This window comes from Gopherus evgoodei, chromosome 1 (genome assembly GCF_007399415.2).
Source record: "Gopherus evgoodei ecotype Sinaloan lineage chromosome 1, rGopEvg1_v1.p, whole genome shotgun sequence".
Lineage (NCBI taxonomy): Eukaryota > Metazoa > Chordata > Testudines > Testudinidae > Gopherus > Gopherus evgoodei.
Genome location: NC_044322.1, coordinates 362,977,074 through 363,001,196, shown reverse-complemented (window position 1 = coordinate 363,001,196; position 24,123 = coordinate 362,977,074). Strand labels below are relative to the sequence as shown.

General features: G+C 45.7%; 1 protein-coding gene across 2 annotated transcripts in view; it reads right to left on the bottom strand.

The window, feature by feature from the left end:
* UBE2H (ubiquitin conjugating enzyme E2 H) overlaps positions 1-14,017 on the bottom strand; it is an 80,657-nt gene extending 66,640 nt beyond the window's left edge. The window contains exon 1 of one of the 2 annotated variants that reach the window (XM_030580448.1): positions 13,729-14,017. In XM_030580448.1, the coding sequence (XP_030436308.1) occupies positions 13,729-13,781 (53 nt within the window). In that variant the 5' untranslated portion in view covers positions 13,782-14,017. The remainder of the gene's footprint in view (positions 1-13,728) is intronic. The other variant, XM_030580523.1, reaches the window with a different exon arrangement.
* Positions 14,018-24,123: the final 10,106 nt, after the last annotated feature.

The window sequence follows — 24,123 nt, the reverse complement described above, 5'->3', positions numbered from 1 at the left end:
GTCAGATTTAATCAGAAATCTGACATCCTTTTAGTGATTAAAAAACTGAACTCAATTCTGTTCAACAAAAAATTAGTAATAAGAAATGTAAGCATCTGATTCTTATTTTGAGCCATGTGCCTGCTTTGTGAATGAAGCAATCCAAGAATGGTACCACTATCAAAAGTTTAGTTTCAAATGAATTATTCTTGGTAAAAAATCAGCACTTCTACAGAGAAACACTTACTAGACCAGAGGTGGGCAAACTACAGCCCACGGGCGTGTACTGCCTGGCCCCTGAGCTCCTGGCCCTGGAGGCTCGCCCCTGGCCCCTCCCTTGCTGTCCCCACTCCCCTTCAGCCTCAGCTTGCTCCAGCACCGCGCGCAATGCTCTGGGTGGTGGGGCTGTGAGCTACTGGGGCAGCACAGCTGCAGAGCACAGCCTGACCCGGTGCTCTGAGCTGCGGGGCCTGGCTCCAGCCAGGCAGTGCAGCTGTAGTGCTGACAGCCACTGGTGCTCTAGGCAGCACGGTAAGGGAGCAAGGGGGGGTTGGACAGGAGAGGGGTTCAGGATGGTGGTCAGGGGGCAAGGGTGTGGATAGCAGTCAGGGTAGTGCGGGGGGGAAACAGGGGGTTGAATGGGGACAGGGGTCCCAGGGGAGGGAGTTGGATGGGGCGACAGGGGGCAGTCAGGGTCAAGGGTTCCGGGGGCAGTCAGGGGATGGGGAGAAGGGGTGGTTGGATAAGGCTCCCAGGGGGGCCGTCAGGAATGAAAGGAGGGGTTGGATGGGGCAGTGAGGGTCTGGCGGCAGTCAGGAGACAGGGAGTGGGAGGGTGGATGCGGCAAGGGTCCCAGGGGGTGCTGACAGGGACCAGAGGGGTTGGATGGGGCAGGAGTCCGGGGGGGGGCAGATTGGAGGTGGGGGCCAGGCCACAACCCTCGCCACTGCTTTGAAAAATCTATCTTGAGCAGTGATGAAAGACCAACTTTACTTGTTTGATACAGTTGCTACTACAATAAAGACTGAGCTAGTACTCCTCTCTCCTCAAATACCTTTCCTTTCAAGGAGCCCAGGGAAGTACTTGGACACTGGTGCTAACTTACAAGGATCTGATCTCCATTATCCTAACTTTTCCACTGAAGAGACAACCAAATCTAAATGTCACCTTCTTCATTTTGAATTCACGTTCATCTCACCACTGTCACACATGGGCTTTCTGTAACTAACTATGGCAGTTATTCAAATCAGAAGGACTAACCTAAGTTTTCTATGATGTCAGGCGTGTTAAATTTATTAATGCCACATCATTTCTAGTTTCCTTTTGTTTTTCACAGCAATCCCTATTTCAGAGGTGACATTGGCATGTTGAAAACTATAGCCTAAATGACAAATGTGAGATATGTTTTAAACAGAGTTCAGGACTATGTCAATACAACTGTACGCTGAGTCACATCAGTGTGAATTTGACATTTTCCAAGACGCAAAGAGATTTTTTTTTCTTGGAGTTTTTACTCTTCCTTTATTTAATTTACAAAAGTGGCATTTGATTTAAGGGATTATGAATGATGAATACGCCACTCAGACCTTAGTAAGTGCTCACCTGTAGTACAGTATCCTTCCTTTTCAAATGTGCAACTATTGTAAGACAAACACAAAATAACTTTATGCAAATTGACTAAGTATAGTAGTAAAACTATTCCTGGGTACCACTGATATGGATGTATCACTCTCTCAGGGCAGTAGCACAGCATGGAAGCTGCCCAGTTATTGTAAGGTTTAATACTTGCATTACTGCTACATGTAACCAATCCCCAGCAGCACATGGTGGTTTTTCGCAGGGCCAGCTTTAAAGATTTTGGGAATGTCAGCAAGATTATTTCTCTTCTCTGCCCTCCTGTCTCAAACTAAACCTGTTTCATTTGACCTTAGTCCCCCACCCCCACATGCTTAATTTAAAAAGGGGGAGGGAAACATTTGGGCCCCCGCCAGCTCCTCTGATACGGAAGCACAAGCTGTCCCAGGCACAGTTGCCAATACTTGAGATTCCATACAAACACCCCAGAAGCATTTCCCAAACAAGCTGGAAGCAACTAGGACATTCTGGGGAGTTTTAAATTAGTCTTGCAACAGTTAATTTATGCTGGTTACTACGATTCAGTACATGCCTCAAAGTGCTCAAAATTACAAATCTCAGCCCTCCTCCCAACAGCCCAGGGACCACAAGCAGCCAAGGTCTGTACACCTACCCCTTGCTGCTGTTTCCCTGCATTTCCTCCTACTTATCTAGCTTCCCTCTCCTTCTGGGTTTGCCAGCCCCAGCTCCCTCCTCCAGGGAGTGACTGTAGATTACTTCCTTGCAGACTTTTGCTGCCCATAGCTCCTGGGCTTTATACAGGCCCCTCCTGTTTGTGCCCAGCTGGCACATTTCCAATTAGTGGCCTGTTCCTTGTCTCCTTCAGGTGCAGCGTGGGCAGTTAGCTGGCCTGCCCAGCCACTTAAACTCCTCCAGGTCTTGGGTAGGGTGGGCACTCCATCACACCCCCTCCCTACCATTCCTATTTCTGTCTTCTTGTTCTCTTTGAAAACCCAGAATCCCATTTCCTTGTGTTTGTCCCCGTTCTCCATCATTCGCTACCTGCTTGCTCGTATTTTTCTTCCCCTTTGCTCTCCCCTTCTGTCCAATTCCTCTTGCTCTTCCCACCTTTTCCCCGCTCTTCCCACCTTTTCCCCGGCCCCCTTCACTATCAGTGGTCTTTGCAATGCCCCATCTTGAGATCCTCCCTATCTTGCCTCCTTTCACCTTCCCTGCTCCCTAAGGGGTGCTATTACTAGCCATCTAGAGTCTTACACTGTGCCTGTCACAATGGTATCCAAGCACTGTGGCTCTGAAGGATGGAGAGAGAGGTCCACACTTCCTCCATGTAAGATGCTATCAGATGAACCAGCTCCTACACAGAACTACCCCTACACCACTGAGGGAGGAAAGAGTGGGAGCTCAAAGGAACGGCCACAGTTGCAGCAACCTGCTAGGAGGGAGCGTACAGTACTCTTAGTGCTGTCACAAGAAACCCAAGCAGCCAAGAACTGGCAAGCTCCCCACCAAACCAGGACCCAGCAGCTATGAGCTCCAAGGCTAGCTAGCTCTAGGTGGCTGTAAATAATGAAATTTATAAAAGATACCAGCAATCTGCTTATGTTACGCTCTCTACAGCAAAGAGTACTAGAGACTATTTTAAAGAGTAGCCAACACCTAGGGTCCCACTATTGCAGATCCCAAAGGTTGGTCTTCATTTTTTAACCTAGACAACAAAATTGCACATTTTAAACCAAAAAACCCCAACCCTACTTTTTTAAAAGAAATCTTTCAATTTAAGTTGTTCACACAGTAGAAGTCAAAGTTACTCAAGCCTTTTGCAGCTCAGTATCACTGAGCAAGGAAACCCCATTAGCAAGGAACATAGTTGAACAGAAGCGAGATAGATTCAGCAGCGTGTAGACAGGGCCTTGTAGCTCTTAGACTAATAACTAAACTACAGCCTCAAAGTTTCAGTCTCTATTCACTGCACAGTTTAAAAATAGAACTTCTCAGCTCTGCAGACAGCCTTGTTTAAGATCAGAAATGCTCTAAAGCTCAGTCAAGTCTTTGCAGACAATACACTGCAGATGATCTAGGTTCATTATCCATAGTTATTCCACCGCAAACCAGTGGATTTGTTGATAACATTCTCCCATGTTTCCAGGCTTTCCCTTAACAGATTTAGGGCACATGATTTTGCCACTGTGAGGTCAGATGAAGCAACACTTAGTCCCCTAAGAGGCCAAAGAGGTTATGGTAATATTTTTTAAATAATTTCAGTTTTGCCTCTATTAATCCAGTGCACAGAAGGTAAATCAAGGACATCCAGAATTAATATTTCAGATACTTTGCAACTTTTAGTTGCTCCTTTATACAGAAAAGTCTAGAATTCTCTTCTATTCTGTTCTGGAGCAGCCAAGAACCATCATAGGAGCTGCCATACTGGATCAGATCCGGTCCAGTGGATGCAATATCCTGTCCTCCAACACTGGGGAGTACCCTGTTTTAGAGGAAAGTGAAAGCAACCTGGAAGTAGGCAGGTATGAGAGACTATGCCCCTGGAAAGCTTCCCTCCTACCCCCCATTAGTTAGAAGTGAGCTCATGTCCTGAATAGGGATGGTTCTCCCTTCCAGAATGCTTAAGGTATATCCAACAGCCAGTATTCCCTCTAATTTTTCCCATCTATGTGGAGACTGAATTTTGTTATGTGCACCAATATGGAGGTGATGTGTGACACATGACCTCCATACTGGTGCACATAAAATTCATGTGGCAGGGTGGGGCTAAGGGGTTTGGAGTGGGGGGGGGGCTCAGGCCTGGGGCAGCAGAGGGTTGAGGTGCAGAGAGGGGCTCGGCTCAGGGGTGAGGCTGTGGATGAGGGGTTTGGGTGCAATGGGGCTCACTGGGGCTACAGTGGGAAGAGAGGAATCCCCACCACCACCACCCGCTCTCTGTCCCTGTAACAGCACCTGGGCTGGGGCGGGGGGGGGGGGGGGAGGCATCTCTCCCACAGCAGCAGAAGGTCTAGGGGCAGGGGCACCTGTCTTCCGCGCCCCCGCCAAGGTAGGACTGGGGAGAGGGCCGTGGCAGATTCAGGGCTTGGGGAGAGCTAGCAGGGCATATGCTAGGACTCTAAAAATAGCTGTGCAGACAGCGCTTTGAACTTGCAGTTCAGGCCGGAGCTCAGTCTCTGAAGCCTAGGGAGCTGGGGGTGGGCTTCAGAGCCTGAGCAGCAAATTCAAAGTGCTGTCTACACAGCACGTGCCCTGCTAGCCCAAATCTACCAACCCGGTCTGTGAGGCTCGCTGACATGAGTTGTGTAGACATCCCTTGGGTTTTTTCCACCTTTTCTAACACAACTCTGGATATTCTTGCTACTCATAAAAGCCCAATCCTATTTTAAACCCAGCCAAATTCTTAGCCTCAATGGTATCTTGTGGCAACAAATTCTACAGATGGTGTGTTGTGTGAAAATGTATTTTTTAATCAATTTTAAATGTAACGTATTTCCATTTGATTGTTCCCTTGTTATATTATGAGACCGGATGAATAGCAGTGCCCAATCTGCTCCCCAACAGCACTCATTATTATGTATACCACCTCTCTAATATAACTAGTCTATCAGAGCTCCACAAATAATTGACTAGAAACAACCAGCTGTTATACCAAGGTTATCCTGCATTCAAGAAGGCAGCAATGATTTGCAAATTTGTAACTTAGATTCCAGGTCTCACCCTCAACATGTATTATGAATGTTCAAGGCCACATATAAAACACACTGGAACTTAGGAATAATGTTAAGAAAATTTTGCAATGAGTTGTCATTCGCAAGGAAAGTGCTTAAACGAAAGAGAGCTCACAGATCCAGCACCAATGTAGACAGGGCCTTGAACCATTTGCAGAGGCTGTCTTGGTAGCTCTAGACTAATAACTAAACTAGAACCTCACACCTCAGACTTTCACAGAGGCTGGAAAGCCTCTAAGAAGCAGTTACTATCAATGAATTTTACTTAATTTTACTAACAAGGTGTTGGCAAAAATTTGATATAAAAATGTAGTTGCCGATGTCACAGAAAGAACCCAATTTTGCAGACTCAAATTTTCATCGGTATTACAGAATGTTTTAGAATGATCAATATAACTAATGATTTGTATTAATACTGTAATGGAAGTTATTTTTACATTCATACTCTTCCCCTTATTCTAAAGGATTCCACTGCACTTTAATTAGAGCAAGTACATGCCACTGAAATGCAGCCACTTCGGCGTGGGAGAGCAGCACTCATCATTACAGAATAAAGAATACAATTTAAACAGCTACACTAGAAGTCCCTTCAAAGTGATTAAATAGAAATTGAAGTCAGATGTTACTTTCTGTATTTTACTACATTCCTTTCGTGTTGTGTGCAAAACGTGCCCTGTAATCTATAGTTATAGTAGATCTGTCAGTTAACATGGCAATTATAATGATACTGCTGACAAAGATGCTTCCATTCAGCAACGAGTGAGATATGGTATCCCAAACCAAAAAGAGCAGTGTGTGAAGAGCATGATTAACCTAGCCTCTTTCTGGAGACTAAGTCAACTTGTTATTCCAGGCGTTCATATTGCTATGGAGAACAAGGCAAGTGATTCAGGGTCATTAGAACGTCAAGACCACCACGAGAAAAGGTGCCTGGAAAGCAGAATCAGTTAAAAACACGCTAGTTTTGAAGCTGGCATCAGTCGCAGCTGCAAATACGAATGGGAACACAGGGTCTGAAGGCCACGCAAGCATAGGTATCTCCTTCCAGACACTGCATGCAATCCCCTCTTCAGCTCCAGGCACCTCATTACCAGATGTAACACCTAGGTATATAAATAAAATTGATCAGAATGCTACAGAGACTGATTTGTGAGGAATCTCTATGGACAGTTTGGCTTAGTGATGAATAACCTGGGGGTGGGGAAAATTACAACCTAGTAGTATTTAAAGTGTGTCAACATCAAGGACAGAGGAATTTTGGGTGCTGTAAGAGGGTAGAACAAGGAGAAACTGGATTAAATTAAAAGAGTGAAAATTTCAGACAAAAATAGAGACACTTCCTGACAGCAAGATCTATTAGACTATAGAATAGTCGTCTAAGTGATATTAAGGAAGAGCCATCACTTGGGATCTTTTCTGGTGTTTTCTGCAGTTCAATTTCAAGTGCTCTGTAGGGATTAACAGGGTGCTGGCAGCAGACACACTGGATGACCTATTAGAACTAGAGACGGTAAGATCGCATGATTCTTTAGTCATCCTTGTACTATTTGGTGGGGAGAAGCAAACAGCAACACCCTGTGTACGTGGGCTATTCCAGAAACATATGGACAGAGACCACTGAAAAATGTGATGAAAGCAGGGGAGTTGAGCACACACAATAAAAGATGGAAAATAATGAACTGCTAAATACCTACACATGTACTCACATATAAAGCCTCATCTAACATTCAAAAATGTGTTATTCAGCAGTTACCTTTCATCTTTCTTGCCAGGAGCATGGGCAGGACTCCAGAAAAGGGAAAAAAAATGACTACTGAGTACTCAGAAATGTCTCTTACCATCTTCAAACTTACACCTTAACAATGGCTATATTGGCATAATTCAGGACAGCTGTTTGGCCAGTAGAAAGTTCCATACTGTCCCATGCCCCTCTAACTGTGGGCACTTTTCTACTTTTAATAGTAATCTGTTGTTTATATAGCCTGGTTATGGTGGTCAATTACATGGTTTTAAAAGAGCACAAAATAGCAACAGGTGCTAAGAATGACAAGTTATGTAGCAATTGTGAATGATCATTCTATACCACTGCAGTGCTCTGTGTTTCCTTCCTGCTGTGCTGCTCCCCTCTTAATTGTCTGTTGTTGCCCACTCCTGCTGCTTTAAAAAAACCCAAATTGTAATGCTTGAGAATGTTATCCTACAAAGCTCAACTTGTATACTGATCTACATCTACTAGAATGAACGGACTTTTCCCCTTTATTGGATGGAAATAAATCACAAGGCCTCATACTGTGTTGTTGAGCAGAAACCCAGGTTACTACGAACTGCAGGTAATGTACCAACAGCACTCCATATCAAGAGCATTAACACTACTCCAACACCATTCTGCTCGGCACCTCAATAGCAACAGTGCAGGAACACAGAAGATTCAAGGCTTCAGTTTTATGAGTATGCCTTTCAGAAGATTTTTAGAGAGCACAGCTATTTTTGAGTCTACTGTAGCACTGATAAAAGAATGGACTGCAAAACATTAGGACATTACATGTAAGGTCTCAGAGGCAAATGGAAACATAACCCAAAGAACCCAGAGAGGAGACAGCAAGGATTCAACAGGGGGCATCTTATGGCTACTCCTACATGTTGAAATTTACCAGAGAGAGAGTGATTCACTGCCATGACAGATGTAGGAGGTTATTTGCTTTCTGCCAAGAAATGATTTTTAACACATTTTGGGGTTCTCATCATAGCAAGAGCTTCCCTTTTAAGAGTTAGTGTCTATACTACAAAATCATCCACAACTGACTTTGAATCTTTACCAATTTACAGAAGAATGTCCACATTACATAAAAGCATTTTAACTGGTGTTAAAAGTAGGCCTTTCTAAATACGGCAATATAAGGAATAAGAATAAAGACACGATTTTACAAAGCAAGCCACTTAGCTTTTCTAAAAAGCACACATGCGTATTTTACTGTTACTATCAAGTAACCGCTTCCAAGATTTGTTTAATCAGTAAGTGTTTACTAAAGTATACTTTACTCAATTCTCGGCAATCTAATTCCAGTTTAGTTTTACCACGAATTGCTTCTGAGAACCATAAACGTAATCCCCCAAAAGACTGCAATGGCATACAGTCCACTAAAATCATTGCTCTGAAACCAAGTAGTATGGTAGGCACAAGTAGGTAACATGACTCAAATGCTGAAAAATCCACAAAGTCTTTGTTTTAAATAGGGTCAGATTAAAGTGTCTGCTCTATCTTTACAATTTAAAGTTTTAACCAAATTCATATTGTACAATGGTTATTGACATAAAACTATAATTATATTATTATGCAGGTGCAGCACCCTTTCAAGTTTGTGTTGCAAGTCTAAGCTTCAGTGACCTCTGCAATCAGACTCACAAGACAACAATGGAACTTATGGGGGATGGGGTCATTACCTAGAAGAGGTAAATTCCGCTCTGAACCAAACAAGATGATTCTCTTCAAGGTTGCCATTGAGGCTGTGAGAATTTTTTGTTTTAGCAATATGATATGTGGGGTTAACTGATTAAAATGGCAGGTAGGAGAACATGCACTCAGACCGTGAACATGAGGCATACTGGTCACTGTTCAACTGAGATAAGTAACAATATCTTGTTTGCTACCACAGCCTAAGCTACTAATGCCAAAAAAAAAAAAAAAAACAACAAAAACCCCACATATTCCCAAGCCCTAACTCTAAGCATTTTGTTTCCAAGTCTTCATCAGTTTGAAAAAGTATCACGACTTCTCCCATCCCTTCAGAATCAATTAAAATGGAGACCAAAAGGTATAAAAACTTCCCCATGATGTTTTCAGGATTTATATTCTACCCTGTGAAAGTTTTAGCTTAAAATTAAATTTATCCTCAATATGATATTTTCAGTCCTCTGATTCAGCTAATCTAAAAACTGATATAACCCAATAGTACTGTCTTTTGCAATCACAAATCATCCATCAATATACAGGTAAATGTATCTTAGCATTTATTTTTCATTTTTAGCCTCAGATAATTTTGGAATAACTTTAAAATGATCTCATTCAAACAAAGTCATCCCTCTGTCAACTAGTGTAGTATATCTGTTCTTCACAAAGTTTCATCAGTTTAAATTTTTTGCTGCTGCTGCAGCTATTTGTGTCCCAATAGCCAAAAAAACAAGATTCACCAAGCTAAATGTGGCTGTATTTGTAATTCCTTTCATGGACAATGTGTGACATTATTTTCTAACTTCAGCTCTGACACTTAAAAGTTTAGACAGTGTGATCAAGTCATAAGACTCTCTATATAAAAGGAAAATAAAGTAAAATTCTGAAAAACTGAGTTCAAATAGAGTCTGCAAATAAACTGCATTCATATGTACACTGCTATTCTGGTGCAGAATAAACTCTCAACCTCAATACTATTGTAATCCTACCAGAATCACCTCCAAGAAATGTAATTGCAGGGCTCCAAAAATCACACAGATTAACATTTCAGGGATACCCAATACCCATTGTACTCATTTGCCTTTATAAGAAATTTCCCACACACACCAAAAAAAACCCATTCCTCCAAAGACTGCCTGGTGCTTGTTTTCAAAGGCTTCCACTGGGCCTCCTTCTCTTTCCCCAGCCCCCACTCTCCAGTATATAAACACACTCTTGTCACACACTCTATCAGCTGTTCATGTTGCTCCGCCCAGGCCTCAGTTTCCGGGTAGTAACAGAGCAACCAATCGGCTGAGTTGCAAGCTCTGCCTGAGGCCTTTTGCCTGCAAACACTTTTCCAAAACAAGCAGCCCGTCATTTCACAGGGGGCACTGGCTCATCCAGGGCAGAGGGGATTGCAACTGCCATGCAACTGGGGAGGGAGCAAGTCCCACAAGCCTCGAGGACCTAGTGAGCTGCACAAGCTCCCTCCTCTACCTGGAGAAGTATGGGGGTGGAAGGGAGGAGGAAACTTATGCACATCCCTAGGCTGATCAATTTTTTTTTTCACGGTCACCAGTATCAAATCTCAGGTAATCTGAGTAATTCCCTATATTCTGGGTATAAAACTTCCTTGAAAGTCCTTCTCCAGTGGGGGGCACAGGAAGCTTCTGATCTTCTGTGCACAGCACTGCATGTAATAGAACAACTCTACTGGGTCTGATATTAGGCAGTGAGGACACTCAAGAGAGGGGAGTGGGGAAGGAGACAATCAATCCAACAGGGTCAAAATGCAATGCAAATCCCTGCTTCTAGGCTCTTTCCAGCATTTAGAGAAGGGATCAGAAGAGAAACAATGAATGACTCAGTGTCAGAACATAATCATCCAGCTGATTATTAAACATCAGTTACAAAAAACACTCCCCCTTGCAATTTAGAGAGGAGAGAGAGAGAGAGAGCCCGCACAAGCAACCAACCTCTCCCATTCTCTGGTCACAAAGAAACACCTACAAAAGGACATGGACGTGTTGGGATTGAAAATCGGAATTATAAAGAAGGACTCCACTCCTCTCCTAAACCTGTCAGAGCAGTAAAAGGCAGCAGACTTGTAACTTGCTCTCTAGTCCCTTCCTAGACAAGGTAGCTCTTGGCAGGCTGTAAATCTGTGCCATGATTATATACTAGAGACATTAAAGAGAGGCTGAAACGGGAGATTGTAATGAAAATGGCAGCAAACAAAAAAAAATTCAAGCCACATTCAAGTACATTCCTTCAGTACAGTTCTCTCTCATTTACTCGCCACCATAACCAGCTTCAATCCCCACCCCACCCGCACCCCTCAAACACACACTTATTTCAGATAATGTGTAGATCGGTTTACAGATAGGAGGATTACCCAGAAAAATGAAGTGGCTTAGTAGTTTAGGATGAATCAGAGTGTAGGCCCAGAGATATGAAGGAAGGCCACACAAACAAAAAGACTGGGGAAGGAGGAAGGTAGAGAGGTGAGTCATCTGACATACACAACTTCCTAACTTTGCTGTCCACAAGAAACAAACCGTTGTACCCCTCTGTCTCAAATATCAAGAACATTGGGGTAACAATAATATAAGCTATAGTTTTTAAAAGCCTCTGGATTCTTTTGTCAGGGGAAAAGAGCAGGAGATGGGAAACTAATTGGGACTGGGAGGAATGTCAACCTATTTACTGCTCTTCATCTACCACCAAGCCATAATATACCCCAAAAAACTGCTCTTTGTCATCTAAAATGCTGTAGTTATTCTAGATGTCGGCTACCAAGCAGGGAAAAAAAGGGGGGAGAAAATGCATCAGGCCATAATGGGCCTCATCCACACGCCAGCACAGTCCTCTTCAAAAATTAAACACAATGAAGATTATTTCCACTAAACAGCTGGAGTTCTCAACCCTCCTCCTAGTGAAATTAACCATCAATTGAAATTTGTATTTGGGAGGGTATGACATGTTGTAACTCTAAACTCCAGAATAAAAATAGCTCAGATTCTACCAGGATTGGCAGTCATTTCCTATTTGTTACAAACAACATTAAAAATAAATAAAGAAGCTTTGTATAAAAACATACACACAAAACATTAGCAAGTTTTCTTTGGGTAAATTGTCCTCATGCCATAAACATCAGTGTTGTTGATTTCATCCCTTCTTTTAAAAAACAAAACCAAATAACTTTGTTTATCTCTGCCTCTAGCAACTAAATCAGATCTGTTTATCAACCCCCAACCTTCCTACCACAATCAAAAAACAGATCCCTCACCCCTAAATTCTCCTAGGGGAGAAAATATCTCTGAAAGCATTTCAGTTGGTTATGTCCATTCTCCCCACCACCACCACGTAAACAAAACTATTAATAAAACAATTCTATAATCGAATTCCTAACGATATTTCAAAAGCCACCCACACTCCAGACAGCAAAAGAGAGGGATACACCATCCTATGAGGGTTGAGAATAAAAATACTGAGAAAAATAAAAATAGATCCATTAGGAAAGAAAAAAACCTACCCTAAACTGGAGTGTTACATAAACAAAACCTCGAGCAAGAAGGAGGGGGGGAGAGACTTTTCGATTGCACTGAAACCCCTTCCTCCCACTCCATGGCACCTTATTTTTGGTTTGTTGCAAACTAGGCTCTTCCCCCCACTCCCCAAAAAATTTAAAAAAACAAACCACCAGAAATCCCTAGGCTGGCACCAGAAGCTTTGGGAACTGCAGGCTGAAACTATGGAGTAAATAATAATAAACACCACAAAAGGTTCTCTCTGGACTGAAGCTATTAGACAAGACCTCCCCATTCTCTCAGCCCCACTCATCACCCTAAGCTGTAGAACTACATTCCAGGGAAGGGGCTGGGGGAAAGAGAGGAGCCAGGGGTGGGGGTGTCATCTGGAAGTGGGGCTATAGTCCTTTGAAATACCCCTTCCGAGGCTGACCACCAGCTGTCATAATATCTGATGGGGGGAGGGGGAGTCTCTCCCTTACCCTGGGGGGAGTCACAATCCCAGGGGGAGGAAAAGGAGTTGCCCTAGGCAAGACTGAAGGAGCCTGTCCCATTGCCCCACTCCTTAAAGGTACTAATCTCCCCCAAGGATAGGTGCTTGCGGTAGCCTATATCCTCCAGGCTGAGTCTCTGTGGTTTAAAAGGGCCTTCAGTCCTTAGGCTGGGGGATCTGGTGTTTGTGGGGGGAGCTCAGGCTGGGAGAGAGATCTGGAGTCCCCAGGACTGGGGGAGAGGGGTCTGCCTTTCTAGGAGGCCTCCCCTCAGCAGAGTGGGAAGTGCTGGTGCTGGGGAGGTGTTTGCAAGGGGGTCCCCCAGGAGTGCAGCTGGTCTAGGGGAGTTTCACCCTCTCCCTCCACAGACAGAGCTGGTTTTACAGGGGCACTCTCCCCCCTGCACCATGGGAGATCAGAGAGACTGACCCTGGCAATGGTACACCACTGGGGGGAGGGCAGAAGGTGGGGTGTCACCCTCCAGTGGGCTGAGGGTCTCTCCTCCAGGATATTTTCCTCACAGGGGTCTCTCTCCCCCCCATCCAGGGGGATGGGGACTCTCTCCCCCTGCTGTCGAATGGGGGAAGCCTTTCTGCCCTATCTTCCCTGTGGGGTCCCCCCACACACACAGGGGGGTAAGGGACGTCTTTCTCTCTCCTCCCTCATGAGATGGAAGAGGGTCTTTCTCTTCCCCCCCATGAAACGGGGGAGGGTCTCTCTGCCCTCCCCCCTCCACACTCATGAGATGGGAGAGGGTCTCTCTTTCTCTCCCCCCCCAGGAGGATGGGGGAGGGTCTCCCCCCACGCAGGACAACATGGGGGAAGTCTCCCCCCCCAGGAGGATGGGGGAGGGTCTCCCCCCCACAGGACAACATGGGGGAAGTCTCCCCCCCACACAGAGGATTTGGGGGGGTCTCACCCCCTCCCCTCCACAGGGGCAGTAGGGGGGGGTCTCCCCCGCGCGGGAAGGATACAGCTTGACCACGTCGGTGTCCATCCGCCTCTTGCCCGGGCTGGGGGAGGACATGGTGCCCCCGGCTGCCCGGCTCCTCCTCTCGGGCTGTCAGAGCCCCGGCTCCTCCGGGCTGGGGGGGGACCCGGCAGGGGCGGCTCCCCGGGGGGGGGGGCGCCGGGCACCGACCCGCTGGCGAGCCCCCTCCTCCTCCTCCCGCTGCTGCTGCTGCGCCCTGCGGCTGGCGGGGCCTGGCCGCTCCTGCCTCCCCCAGCTCCGACTCGCTCTCCCCTCAGCCCCCAGCCCTGCTCCGCTCGCCTCTGCCGGAGAGCCTCTCTCTGGGCCCCTGACGTCACCCACAGTGACCTCACCGCCCAGGCCCGCTCCGATTGGCGGGCCGGAGCGTGACGCAGGCGCGGAGAGCGCGCCGCCGCCCGCGGACTGCTGGGAGTTGTAGTCTCTTTCCCCCGGGAAAGGGATGCCCTTGGGCGCTGGGGTAAGGCGCTGTAGGCGTGAGAAGTGTGTGGCCCAGCCTTGGGGAGCAGCGACTTAGAAGCAGTTTAGGCCTCTTAAGGCTGCCGGCTCGAGGTCTGTCCCTTCCTGTCCCCTGTAATAGAGCTGAGTATTTTCCCTGCAGCACCTGCTCTTGCAGATGTTAAAGCCCCTGTTCCCTCCTGCCTAAAATTGTAGGGTGAGACCCAGGTTTTCTCAGCAAGCTCCCTGGTAGCCAGCTGCATGTACATTCCAACAGCTGCAGAGGAGGTTGGAACTCTGTCTCTTTCACCCACTGACAAACTGGTCCCATAAAAGATGTTACCTTGTGCCTGCACAATGACAGCCTGCTGCTGGCCTAGATTTCATCTGCACGCAGTCATGGTTTCTACCCTTGTTTGTGTTCTGCTTAGCTGATAGCACTGGGGTTTGGTGAGAGACAAGTCATGGATCCCTGGATTCCCTTCTGAGGGTGGGATAGTGCGGCAGTTAGATTCCCAGCATCTACGCCCAGTGCCATCGCTGACTGCTGCTGGGCAAGTCACTTAGCCACTCTATACCCCAGCTGCAATATGAGGATACTGCAGGGAGATCCCATTTTTGTAAACTTCAATTTTCCAAACTCTCTTTACTCCCATTTTGTTTATGTCCCTCAGCCTGATGGTGTCCATTTTTTTGAACCCCTAGTTTGTGAACATTTAATGTGTCTCTAAGTCTTTTGTAAAAATCAACTTTTACCCACACCTTCCTCAAACAAGTTTTGTGAGGCATAATAAATATAGCAATATCTTGTTGCAAGCTGGATATGACTGGACTGTCAATATACACTGTATTCACAGCACACAAGTTCACTATTGACTCCATATACATCCTGACATGGGGAAGAGTCTTACAGCCCCAATAGCAGGGTTTCAGCAGTTGTTCCAGGAGGTTTATTGCATTTTCCACCAGCTCAGTTTCTGGTTTCTGCTTTTCCGGCTGTCAATAATTTACAGAGAAGTAATGCAGGGTCCATGTGCAAGGGACACCGATCTGAGCGGGCAGCTGGAATGAGTGATATCTCTCATAATCAGGTACAACTGAACAGCATATGGGAGCAAACAGCTGTTTGACCTTGTGTGACCTTAGAGTGTTGCGATCTGGGAAATGTATTCTTGGGCCTGTCCAACCCTTTATATACAGGCTGTTAGCAGAGCAGGAACAGGGACACAGAGCAGAGTCGAATGTTACCAATGAATGAGCTTCTTCAATTGACTCTACTTCAAAATTAATAACATTCTGGCTAATAAGCCAAAGTGAAAAGAAAGGCTGTGTAGTTAAGACATGGGGGCTGGAACGTCTAGGTTCTACTCCAACCTCTGCGATGGACTTTGGGCTAATAATTTAACCATGCCTCAGTTTACCCATCTGGAAAATACAACTAATAATACCTACCTGCCTCCTGGAGCAGGGGATTATGTGACTAAGTTAATGAAAGTTTGTAAAACATGTAGAGATCGTTGGATAAAAGTTACTATGGAAATGTAAAAACTGTAGGTAGACTGCAGAGCGTATGTATACACCTTCTACTGGATGGAATCGGTACTGTGCATTCAGAGGTCCTAGATTGCAAAGTGAGGTTCTCCTCAAGCTCAAGTGCCTGGGGTTGGTATTTTCAGAGCAGGTGGATCAGAGCTCTGTTCCAGCCATTGCCGTGAAGCTTTGAGGGCTGGTCTACACTGATTTTACATGGGCATAACTACGTCTCTCAGGGATGTGAAAAACCCACACCCTTGAGGGACATAGTTAAGAGGACCAAACCCTCTGACCTAACCTTCCATCAACCCAGATACCACCTGGATTAATTACGCGACAGGAGAAACCCTCCATCGCTGTAGTAAGTGATTACACTGACATGCTATGGAACTGAAGCTGTTGCTTTTTAAGTGTGGACATAGCATGAGTGTCTGTAGTGTGCAGCAGGGCCAATCAGAGAGGGGGCCAGGAAGGCCATTTGGCCTGGGCCTCAAGCTCAAAGGGAGCCTCAAATTTAGGCACTTGTTAATTTTTTGGCATTTGATAAGTTTTGTAACTTGTTTTTATGCACATCCTTATCAGACCAAAATGTGACACACTCTCTCAACTTAGAGCAGCAAATTTAAGCAAATAGATGTGATTTGGTAAAAGACATAATTTTTTTGTTAACTGATATCGATTTTGTCATATTAAAGAGTTAAAAATGTTCCTAAATATTAATAAAAATATATTGGTTCTGATGGCACAAAGTTAGACCGTGATGAACATGTCCTCTCAGATCAGTTGATTATATAAACAAACCACTACTAGTGGCTGGTGCTGGGTCAAGTGCATGTTGAAAGAGAGAGAATTGTTACATTTTAGTGTCTTTATAGTTTTACATCTAGTTGACTAAGGAATTATTTATGTGTAAGACTTCCTCATTATTATCTTCATATGGTAGCTAAAAGAGGTGACTGATTGGTTGGTTGAGCCCTAGCTTGGTAGCTTGGTCATCATCATAGGCTTTCGTAATCTATAGGCCCAGATTCAAGGTGAGGGCAATCTTGTACAGTGAGTTTTCTGAGGATATACGTTTGAAATTTTTGGACATTATCCCTCTGTCTGTATCCGTGTCTGTGTTTACTATATATATGTCATGCCTTTGTCTTTAGCTCGGCCTGTTATATTCTTAAGTTTTGATTCAGTGATAAGGATAATAACCTGACTGTTTCATTTTGTGTTCTTAATTAGTATTCCTTCGTTTTAAGTCTTTTCAGCAGTTCTGTGCCATTCAGCATTTGCGTGCATGTTTACAGTTGAAATTTCAAGTGTAGATAAGCTACTTATTTACAGCGGAATATTTCAAGTGTGGATAGGCTACTTGTTGACCGGATAAATCGCTACGAAGAGGAGATCTGAAAGTGGTGCAAGCAAGAGACGGCGAAAACACTTGAGTGAAGCAGCAGCTAAGAGCTCAAAGCCAATAACTTCATTTCTCAAACCACTGGAAAACACACCTTACTCAACAAACAATGTTACAGATAATGAAAACTCTGCAACTGTGACAGGTGATATTTCAGTGCCAATACCTGATCATGAGGACAGTAGTCAAGAAGGAGGTGTGCCAACAGTAACAGATGCAGCAGAAGATCCTGTGTACGTTCAAGAAACTCAGCAGCAACAGGAACGTGTAGATCTTACTCAGCAAGAGCAATTCATGAGTGCTAAAGATTTGACTGTGACTGACATTGGAATTATTGACAAGGGCAATGCTGCCTAAATGCAATCTTTTCTTCAAATTAGTTGTTTTGAAATTCCTAGTAGCATTCCACAAGATGCTGATAATCCCACTTTCCCTACTCGTCTGCTGACAAAACCTCTTCCAAATGGTGAGACCTGCACAAGAGACTGGTTATGCTGGAGTACGGAAAAAACAATCTCTGTACTGTGCACCCTGCCTCGTTTTGAACAAAAGTGCTGCAAACGCATCAGTTCTCTCTGATCAATCAGGATGGAGCATCAACAGAGGTTGGAGGAAGTTGAAAGACCAAATACCATCCCATGAGAGTTCAACGTCACACAAAGAAAACTATGTTGCATGGAAATCAGTCAGTAGGGCAGCATCAACTGAAAGTTCAGTTGAGAATTTACTCTCGACTGAACTCTCTACAGAAACTGATAACTGGAAAAAACGTCTTGAGCGCATCCTGAATGTCATCCCTTTTCTTTCTGAGCGGGGATTGGCTTTCTTCGGTTCTGGTCAACGTACTGGTGATTGTGCAAATGGAAACTTTCTAGGCATAATTGAGCTCCTCAGCAAATATGACCCACTTTTATCAGAGCATGTTAAACATGAGAGAGTTAAAAGCGCATGCAAGTCCATTATCTCTCCACACGCATGCAAAACGAGTTTATTGAGCTATGTGGGTCATTCGTACACACAATTCTTGATGAGATTCGAAATGCCAACTATTTTTCAATCATTGTTGATGCCACTCCAGATTGTTCTCATAAGGAACAGATTACTCTGGTTATTTGATATTTTCAGTCGAAGAAAGGTTTATTTTATTTGATAATTTTACAAGAAAAACTGGAAAAGAAATTGCTGCTTGAGTACTAGCAATTCTAGAAGGTTTTAAGTTAGATTTTCAAGTCTGCGTTGGTCAAGCCTATGACAATGGATCTAATATGGATGGGAAGTACAAAGGTGTACAAGAAGTTCTGCTTGAGCATCATTCAAACTGCATTTTCTCCAGCTGTAGAAACCACACACTCAATCTTGTAGGTGTTGACTGTGCTGAATCACACAAGGAGGCAATTACTTACTTTGGAATTGCTCAGCAAATGCACAATCTACTCAGTAGCAGTCCACAAAGGTGGGACATTCTGAAGCAATATCTTCCTGTTTTACTACATAGGATGTCCAAAACTAGATGGTCTGCACGGACTGATGGTGTTCAACCAGTTCCGCAGCATTTGAATTCAGTGGGAAAGGATTTAAATGAGCTTGAATCTTTCAATCTCACTGCACAGGCTTGAACTGAACTTCAGTCTATTCAGAAGCAGATGTCCAAATTTGAATGCATTCCGATGTCATCTTTGTTGATGAAGCTACTTACAATGATCCACTGAACTAATCTGGTAATTGAAGCATGCAATGCTACACTTGATGTTAAGAGGGATAACACTGAAAGTCCTATCAATGACGTTCAACAGATTCATGAACAATGGGATGCAATCCTGACTGAGTCCAATTAGTAGCACAGAATATTGGCATTTCATCTGAGTTCTCCACCAATCGCAACTTACCTACTGAATCCGATGCTGAGCAGCATTACAGGGTCAGTGTCTTCCTTGTCATCGTTGACTCTATTCAATCAGATCTTACACGTCAATTTGAGTCACTGCGATTAAATTGTGCACTTTTGGGGTTTCTTTGGCAGTTCAACAGACTGAGTGATGAAGATCTACTTTCTGCAGCTGAACAATTTCAGCAACAGTACAACAAAGAAATCTCAAAAGATCTCAGCGATAAAGTCATCTTCCTCAAACGAATATATTCCATGAACTTTAAATTGGATTGCAAGCCAAAAGCACTGCTTCAAGAAATACTCAAATGTGTACTCTCTGGGGTACTTCCTAATACCACAGTTGCATTGCGTATTTTTGTCAGTTTGCCTCATCAATGGCTTCAGGTGAACGCACTTTCAAATGTTGAAGCAGGTAAAGAACTATCACCATTCAACTGTTGGACAAGAGTGTTTGAATGGACTCGCCATGCTTAATATCAACTGTGACATTGCGTGAACGCTAGATTTTTCTTCAATAATTAGTGCATTTGCACAGAAAAAGGCTAGAAAAGCATTTGTTAAATAAAAAAGTATCAAATTATGTCTCACTCTTTGGTGCCTTATTTTGTTTTCATGTGTCGTCATGTTTTATTTTTATTATGGCTAGGGACCACAAAAGCTGGAAGTGACTCAGGCCTCTCTGGACCTCTGAGAGGGCCTGGTGTGCAGCACATGCAGGGGCAGCTCTAGCTTTTTTGCCACCGCAAGCACGGCAGGCAGGCAGCTTTCGGCGTCATACCTGCGGGAGGTCCCTGGTCCTGCGGATTCGACGGCTTGCCTGCAGGACATCCACCAGTCCCGCAGCTTCAGTGTCCCCGCCGCCAAATTGTTGCTGAATCCGTGGGACCAGCGGACCTCCCACAGGCAAGATGCCGAAGGCTGCCTGACTGCCACCCTTGCAGGGACGGGCAGGGCGCCCCCCGCGGCTTGCTGCCCGAGGCATGCGCTTGGAGCGCTGGTGCCTGGAGCCGCTGCTGAGCACATGGTGAAAAGCATGAAGGTCCACAAAGAGACCACAGATTTGTTAAAATACCTTGTGACGTTGCTGCCATAAAGTGGTCACCACAAAACATTTACTGCCTACTCCACAGACCTTGGCTTTGCTGTGCAGTGTTTGCTTTGCCGAGCTTCCTTGGCTTGGTATGTGTCAAATCCAAGTCGTCTCGGGAAGATTCCCGTACACTCTTCAGCAGCTGGGAGAAATCTACAGCATCCAGCATCTCCAGATGCTGATCTTCCTATTGAAGTTGTAATGGGTAAGTCTACACTGCAACTAGAGTGAGCCTGGGTAGACAGACTTGTGCTAGCAGGGCTTGTGTAAGCCTGTGTGGACGTTGTAGCATCAGCCAGAGGCTTGGGCTAGCCATCTGGGCTCAAGCCCAGCCCACTCTTTGGGGTAAGTTTGCTAGCCCCAGCCTCTGCCAAGGCTGCAATATCCACACAAGCACAAGTCTGTTAACCAGGGCTGGACGGCTTGCTCCTAGCTCCAGTGTAGACATACTCAAGTAGTTTTGCCATTAACTCCCTTGGGAGCAGAATTAGGTCAAGACTAAGTACTTTGGAAAATCCCACCCAACATTTTTGTAACTGCTCCTAGCACCCAGGGCCAGCTGCTGGTAACATTCAGGCCTCCCATCCTGCAGACACTCACACACCAGTCGCTGTGGGAATCCATCCCATGCAGAGGTCCAGCAGAAGGCCTATGCATCATGTAAGTCTGCCAAACTGGCCCCTGGCTATCCACCTCCATCTCTGCACCAGCTTCTGCACCGGTGTGGGCATGAGACGGGGTCACAGCATCTAGCACATCTTGCCATGGTCCTTCAGGTTGTGCCTTCCTGTAGTGTCTGAGCAACTGCAATTATAACGCACGCAGGAACTAAAACCCAGCTTGAGTCTCAGATCCCATGTGGGGGTTGCTGAGCTGGCAGCTAAGAACAATAAACTATCCAAAACAGTGCATTTGTTCTGGAGACAATGAACACAGGAGCCTTGACATCCTTTTGAGAGAGTCACTTTTCAGAGTGGATTTGCACTCCAAATAACTTGCAGAAAGTCACACAGTGGGTCTGTGACAGAACTCAGAATAGAACCCCCATTGTCTAATTCCTTAACCACAAGGACCTTATCTTTTGCTCTCTGCTTAATTTTGCTTCTCCCCATACCTTCCTTTTTTCCATTGTCTTTGCAATTTTTCTCATTCTCTGACCCCCTTGTCATTTAGCCACTCATCCACTTTTGCACTAGGAGGAAGCAGTTATGGTTCCTGTCTACAATGGGAAAATTCTCACCAGTTGTACTGCATTGATGCAATTACACCAGAGAAAACCCTCATGCTGGTCACTCCCCATCCACCTAGCCACATCTCCTGTGCTGGAGGCAGGGAGGTGGGGCTATAGAGCTGGCTACTGGCTCAATGCTATCTGGTGGCAGGAGGGAATCCTGAGCTGGCCAACTCCACTGGTTTTCTGGTAGCTTTGTGCCACAGAAAGGCAAAGTAGGTGGAATGAAGATCTGGTCCAGTTTGTGATCACATAATTGCAGACTGTAGTGTAATGGACACATATAAGAGGGCAGAGTTAAGGTTATGTGGGACACCTTAACTTGGCATTTCCTAACTTTTGTGTATTTAACTATGCAACCTTAATATAGATTTCAGTATATAATAAAATAGTGATAACAATAAAACATTACTAGTGCTGCTTGGAGAAGGCTCTACAGCAGCCCTGTAAAGTCACATTAACCTGAGGGTGGTCAGATGATTATGTTTACCCAACAAGCAAGCAGAATATGATGCTTTTTTTTCCATGATCATCCTCAGTATTGTAAGGATGTTCATGAAGATTTGGCTAGGCTGCTTTACAAATATGAATTGACCCCTTCTATCCTCCCTCCCCACCCCAGGTGCAGTGAAAATTACAGATGGAACAATTCAGGCACAGGGAAGTGAAGTAACTTGGCCCAAGTCACCAATGAGTCAGTGGCACAGCCAGGAATAGAACCCAGGAGTCCTAGGGCACAGTCATCTGCACTAACCTTTGGAGAACGCTTCCTCCTACGGGGATCTGCCTTCTGGAGTCTTGGCTAAGCTTTCCTCTCCTTTGCTTTTCATCCTCTAAGACTGTGTCTTATTCCCTCCTCTCGTTATTGATATTGTTATCTTCTTGGTATTTATAGACTCTCATGACCTCCCCTGCAGAGACACGACTATATTTTTAGCTGCCTTCGTGGCTCCACAGCTCTCCCTCCCCTCCACGAATTGCTTCTGCTGCTTTTCTTTGCATGGTCTCGATAGGCTCCCAAGGTAACAGGGAGCCAGTCTGGCCATGGGAAATGCCATATGTGGCTGCACTAAGATTACTACCTGCCTCGAGTTTGTTCCAGGCGATTTGTCCCAGAGAGCAACCCTGGCTTCTTACCGACAGAATCACGCTGTGGGTTCCTAGTCAGATTCACCCTCTCTGCCTCTCCTGTGAGTCACACTCACAGGCCCCTCTGCAGGAGAAGCCTGGGCAGGGGAGCAGAGCACATGGAGTTTCCTTCCAGTTTGTCCATGGTGAGGGCAGGACTTGATCTCCCTGCCCAAGAAGCTGGGGGCTGTGCCCCCTTCATCTGCTGATCCACCCAGATTTCAGGACATAGAGCGGAGGATGTGCTCAGATGCCCTTTGCCTCTGCTCTGCCACCTGGATCCACTGGCGCCGTGCCCCTCCTCCCCTCTGGCCTGGTCAGCACATTCATGCTTCCAGGGGCTTTCCTTACCACAGCTTCCCCCAGATCTGCCCCCCCAAAAGGAGAGAGGGGCAGGCAAGTCAAGACAGCCTCAAGCTCTAGGGAAGAATTCCAACCCCCACCCCAGAGCTCTCAGGAGGTGGAACCCCAGGGACCTTCAGGGTAGAGGTAAAGGGGGGAGGCAGGGAGGGAGCCTTAGTTCACAGCTACCAGCCCATATGTTTCTGGGAGTCACTCCCTGCCCTCTGGTCACTTCCCCCACCCCCCCAGCTCCATGTGGCCATGCCACCAAAGCCCCCGCTTGGTGAGTGCAGGGTCTCCTTGCCGTGTCATGTCCACTTTCCTCCTGTCCCAGATGGCATCCACTGGTCTCATCCCCCACATCCCTCTATGGTTTACACCTGCCCTGCCCCTTCGCATCTCTTTCTCCTCCAGCGTTGGAGTCACCAGAAAATTGGCTCACCCATGCTCTAGACAGCTCAGGATAAGCTCTAGTTTTAATTAGCAGCAACTCAGTATAAAACTTTGACACTCGTCCTGGTGCCTTCCCCTGTGGACCCCAGGGACAAATAATCATTCAGTTCAACTCACCGTCTGCCTCTGGAGGTATAGCCAGTCACATTATCTCCATTTTCCAGATGAATAAACCAAGGCACAGAGAGATCATAGCATCACAGAATATCAGGGTTGAGAAGGGAGCTCAGGAGGTCATCTAGTCCAACCCCCTGCTCAAAACAGGACCAATCCCAAGATGGTGGCCCTGACACTGCTTGTGAGGTACTGAACACCCCCCATTTCCGTGGATGTCAGTGGGTGTTGAGGGTGTGCAGGATTGGACCCAACCTTGCAGGATTGGACCCAACATCGCAGAGCATCAGTGACAGAGCCAGGAGCTGGATACTTCAATAACATCCCTTCCTCCCTGCTTAGAGTTGAATCCAGAGGCCCTGGAAGTCAATTAGAGGCTTGACATTAGGTGGGCTTTGGATGGTGCCCCTAAAGAATGTGGATCTCACTATTACCCGCTGCATCCCCCTGCTCTATACTGTTCCTCATGTGGCCAGTGTGCTGTGAATAATTATTCTGCTAGGTCGGATCTGCTCTCATTCACCCCAGTGTGACGCTGGCAGGGCCCCACTGATTTCAGAGGTGTTACTGCTGATTTTCACCAGCAGAAGTGAGAGGAGACTCAGGTCCTTAATTCTCATCCGTGCTCTGCCATTCATCCTGTGTTTATCCAAGTCCCCTGTGGCTCTGCATGGGCTGCCTGGCGGAAACCCAGATGTCACCTCCAGCATTCCCTTTATGCCCTACATCAGTAATTACACTAAAGGAAGCAGCAAAGAG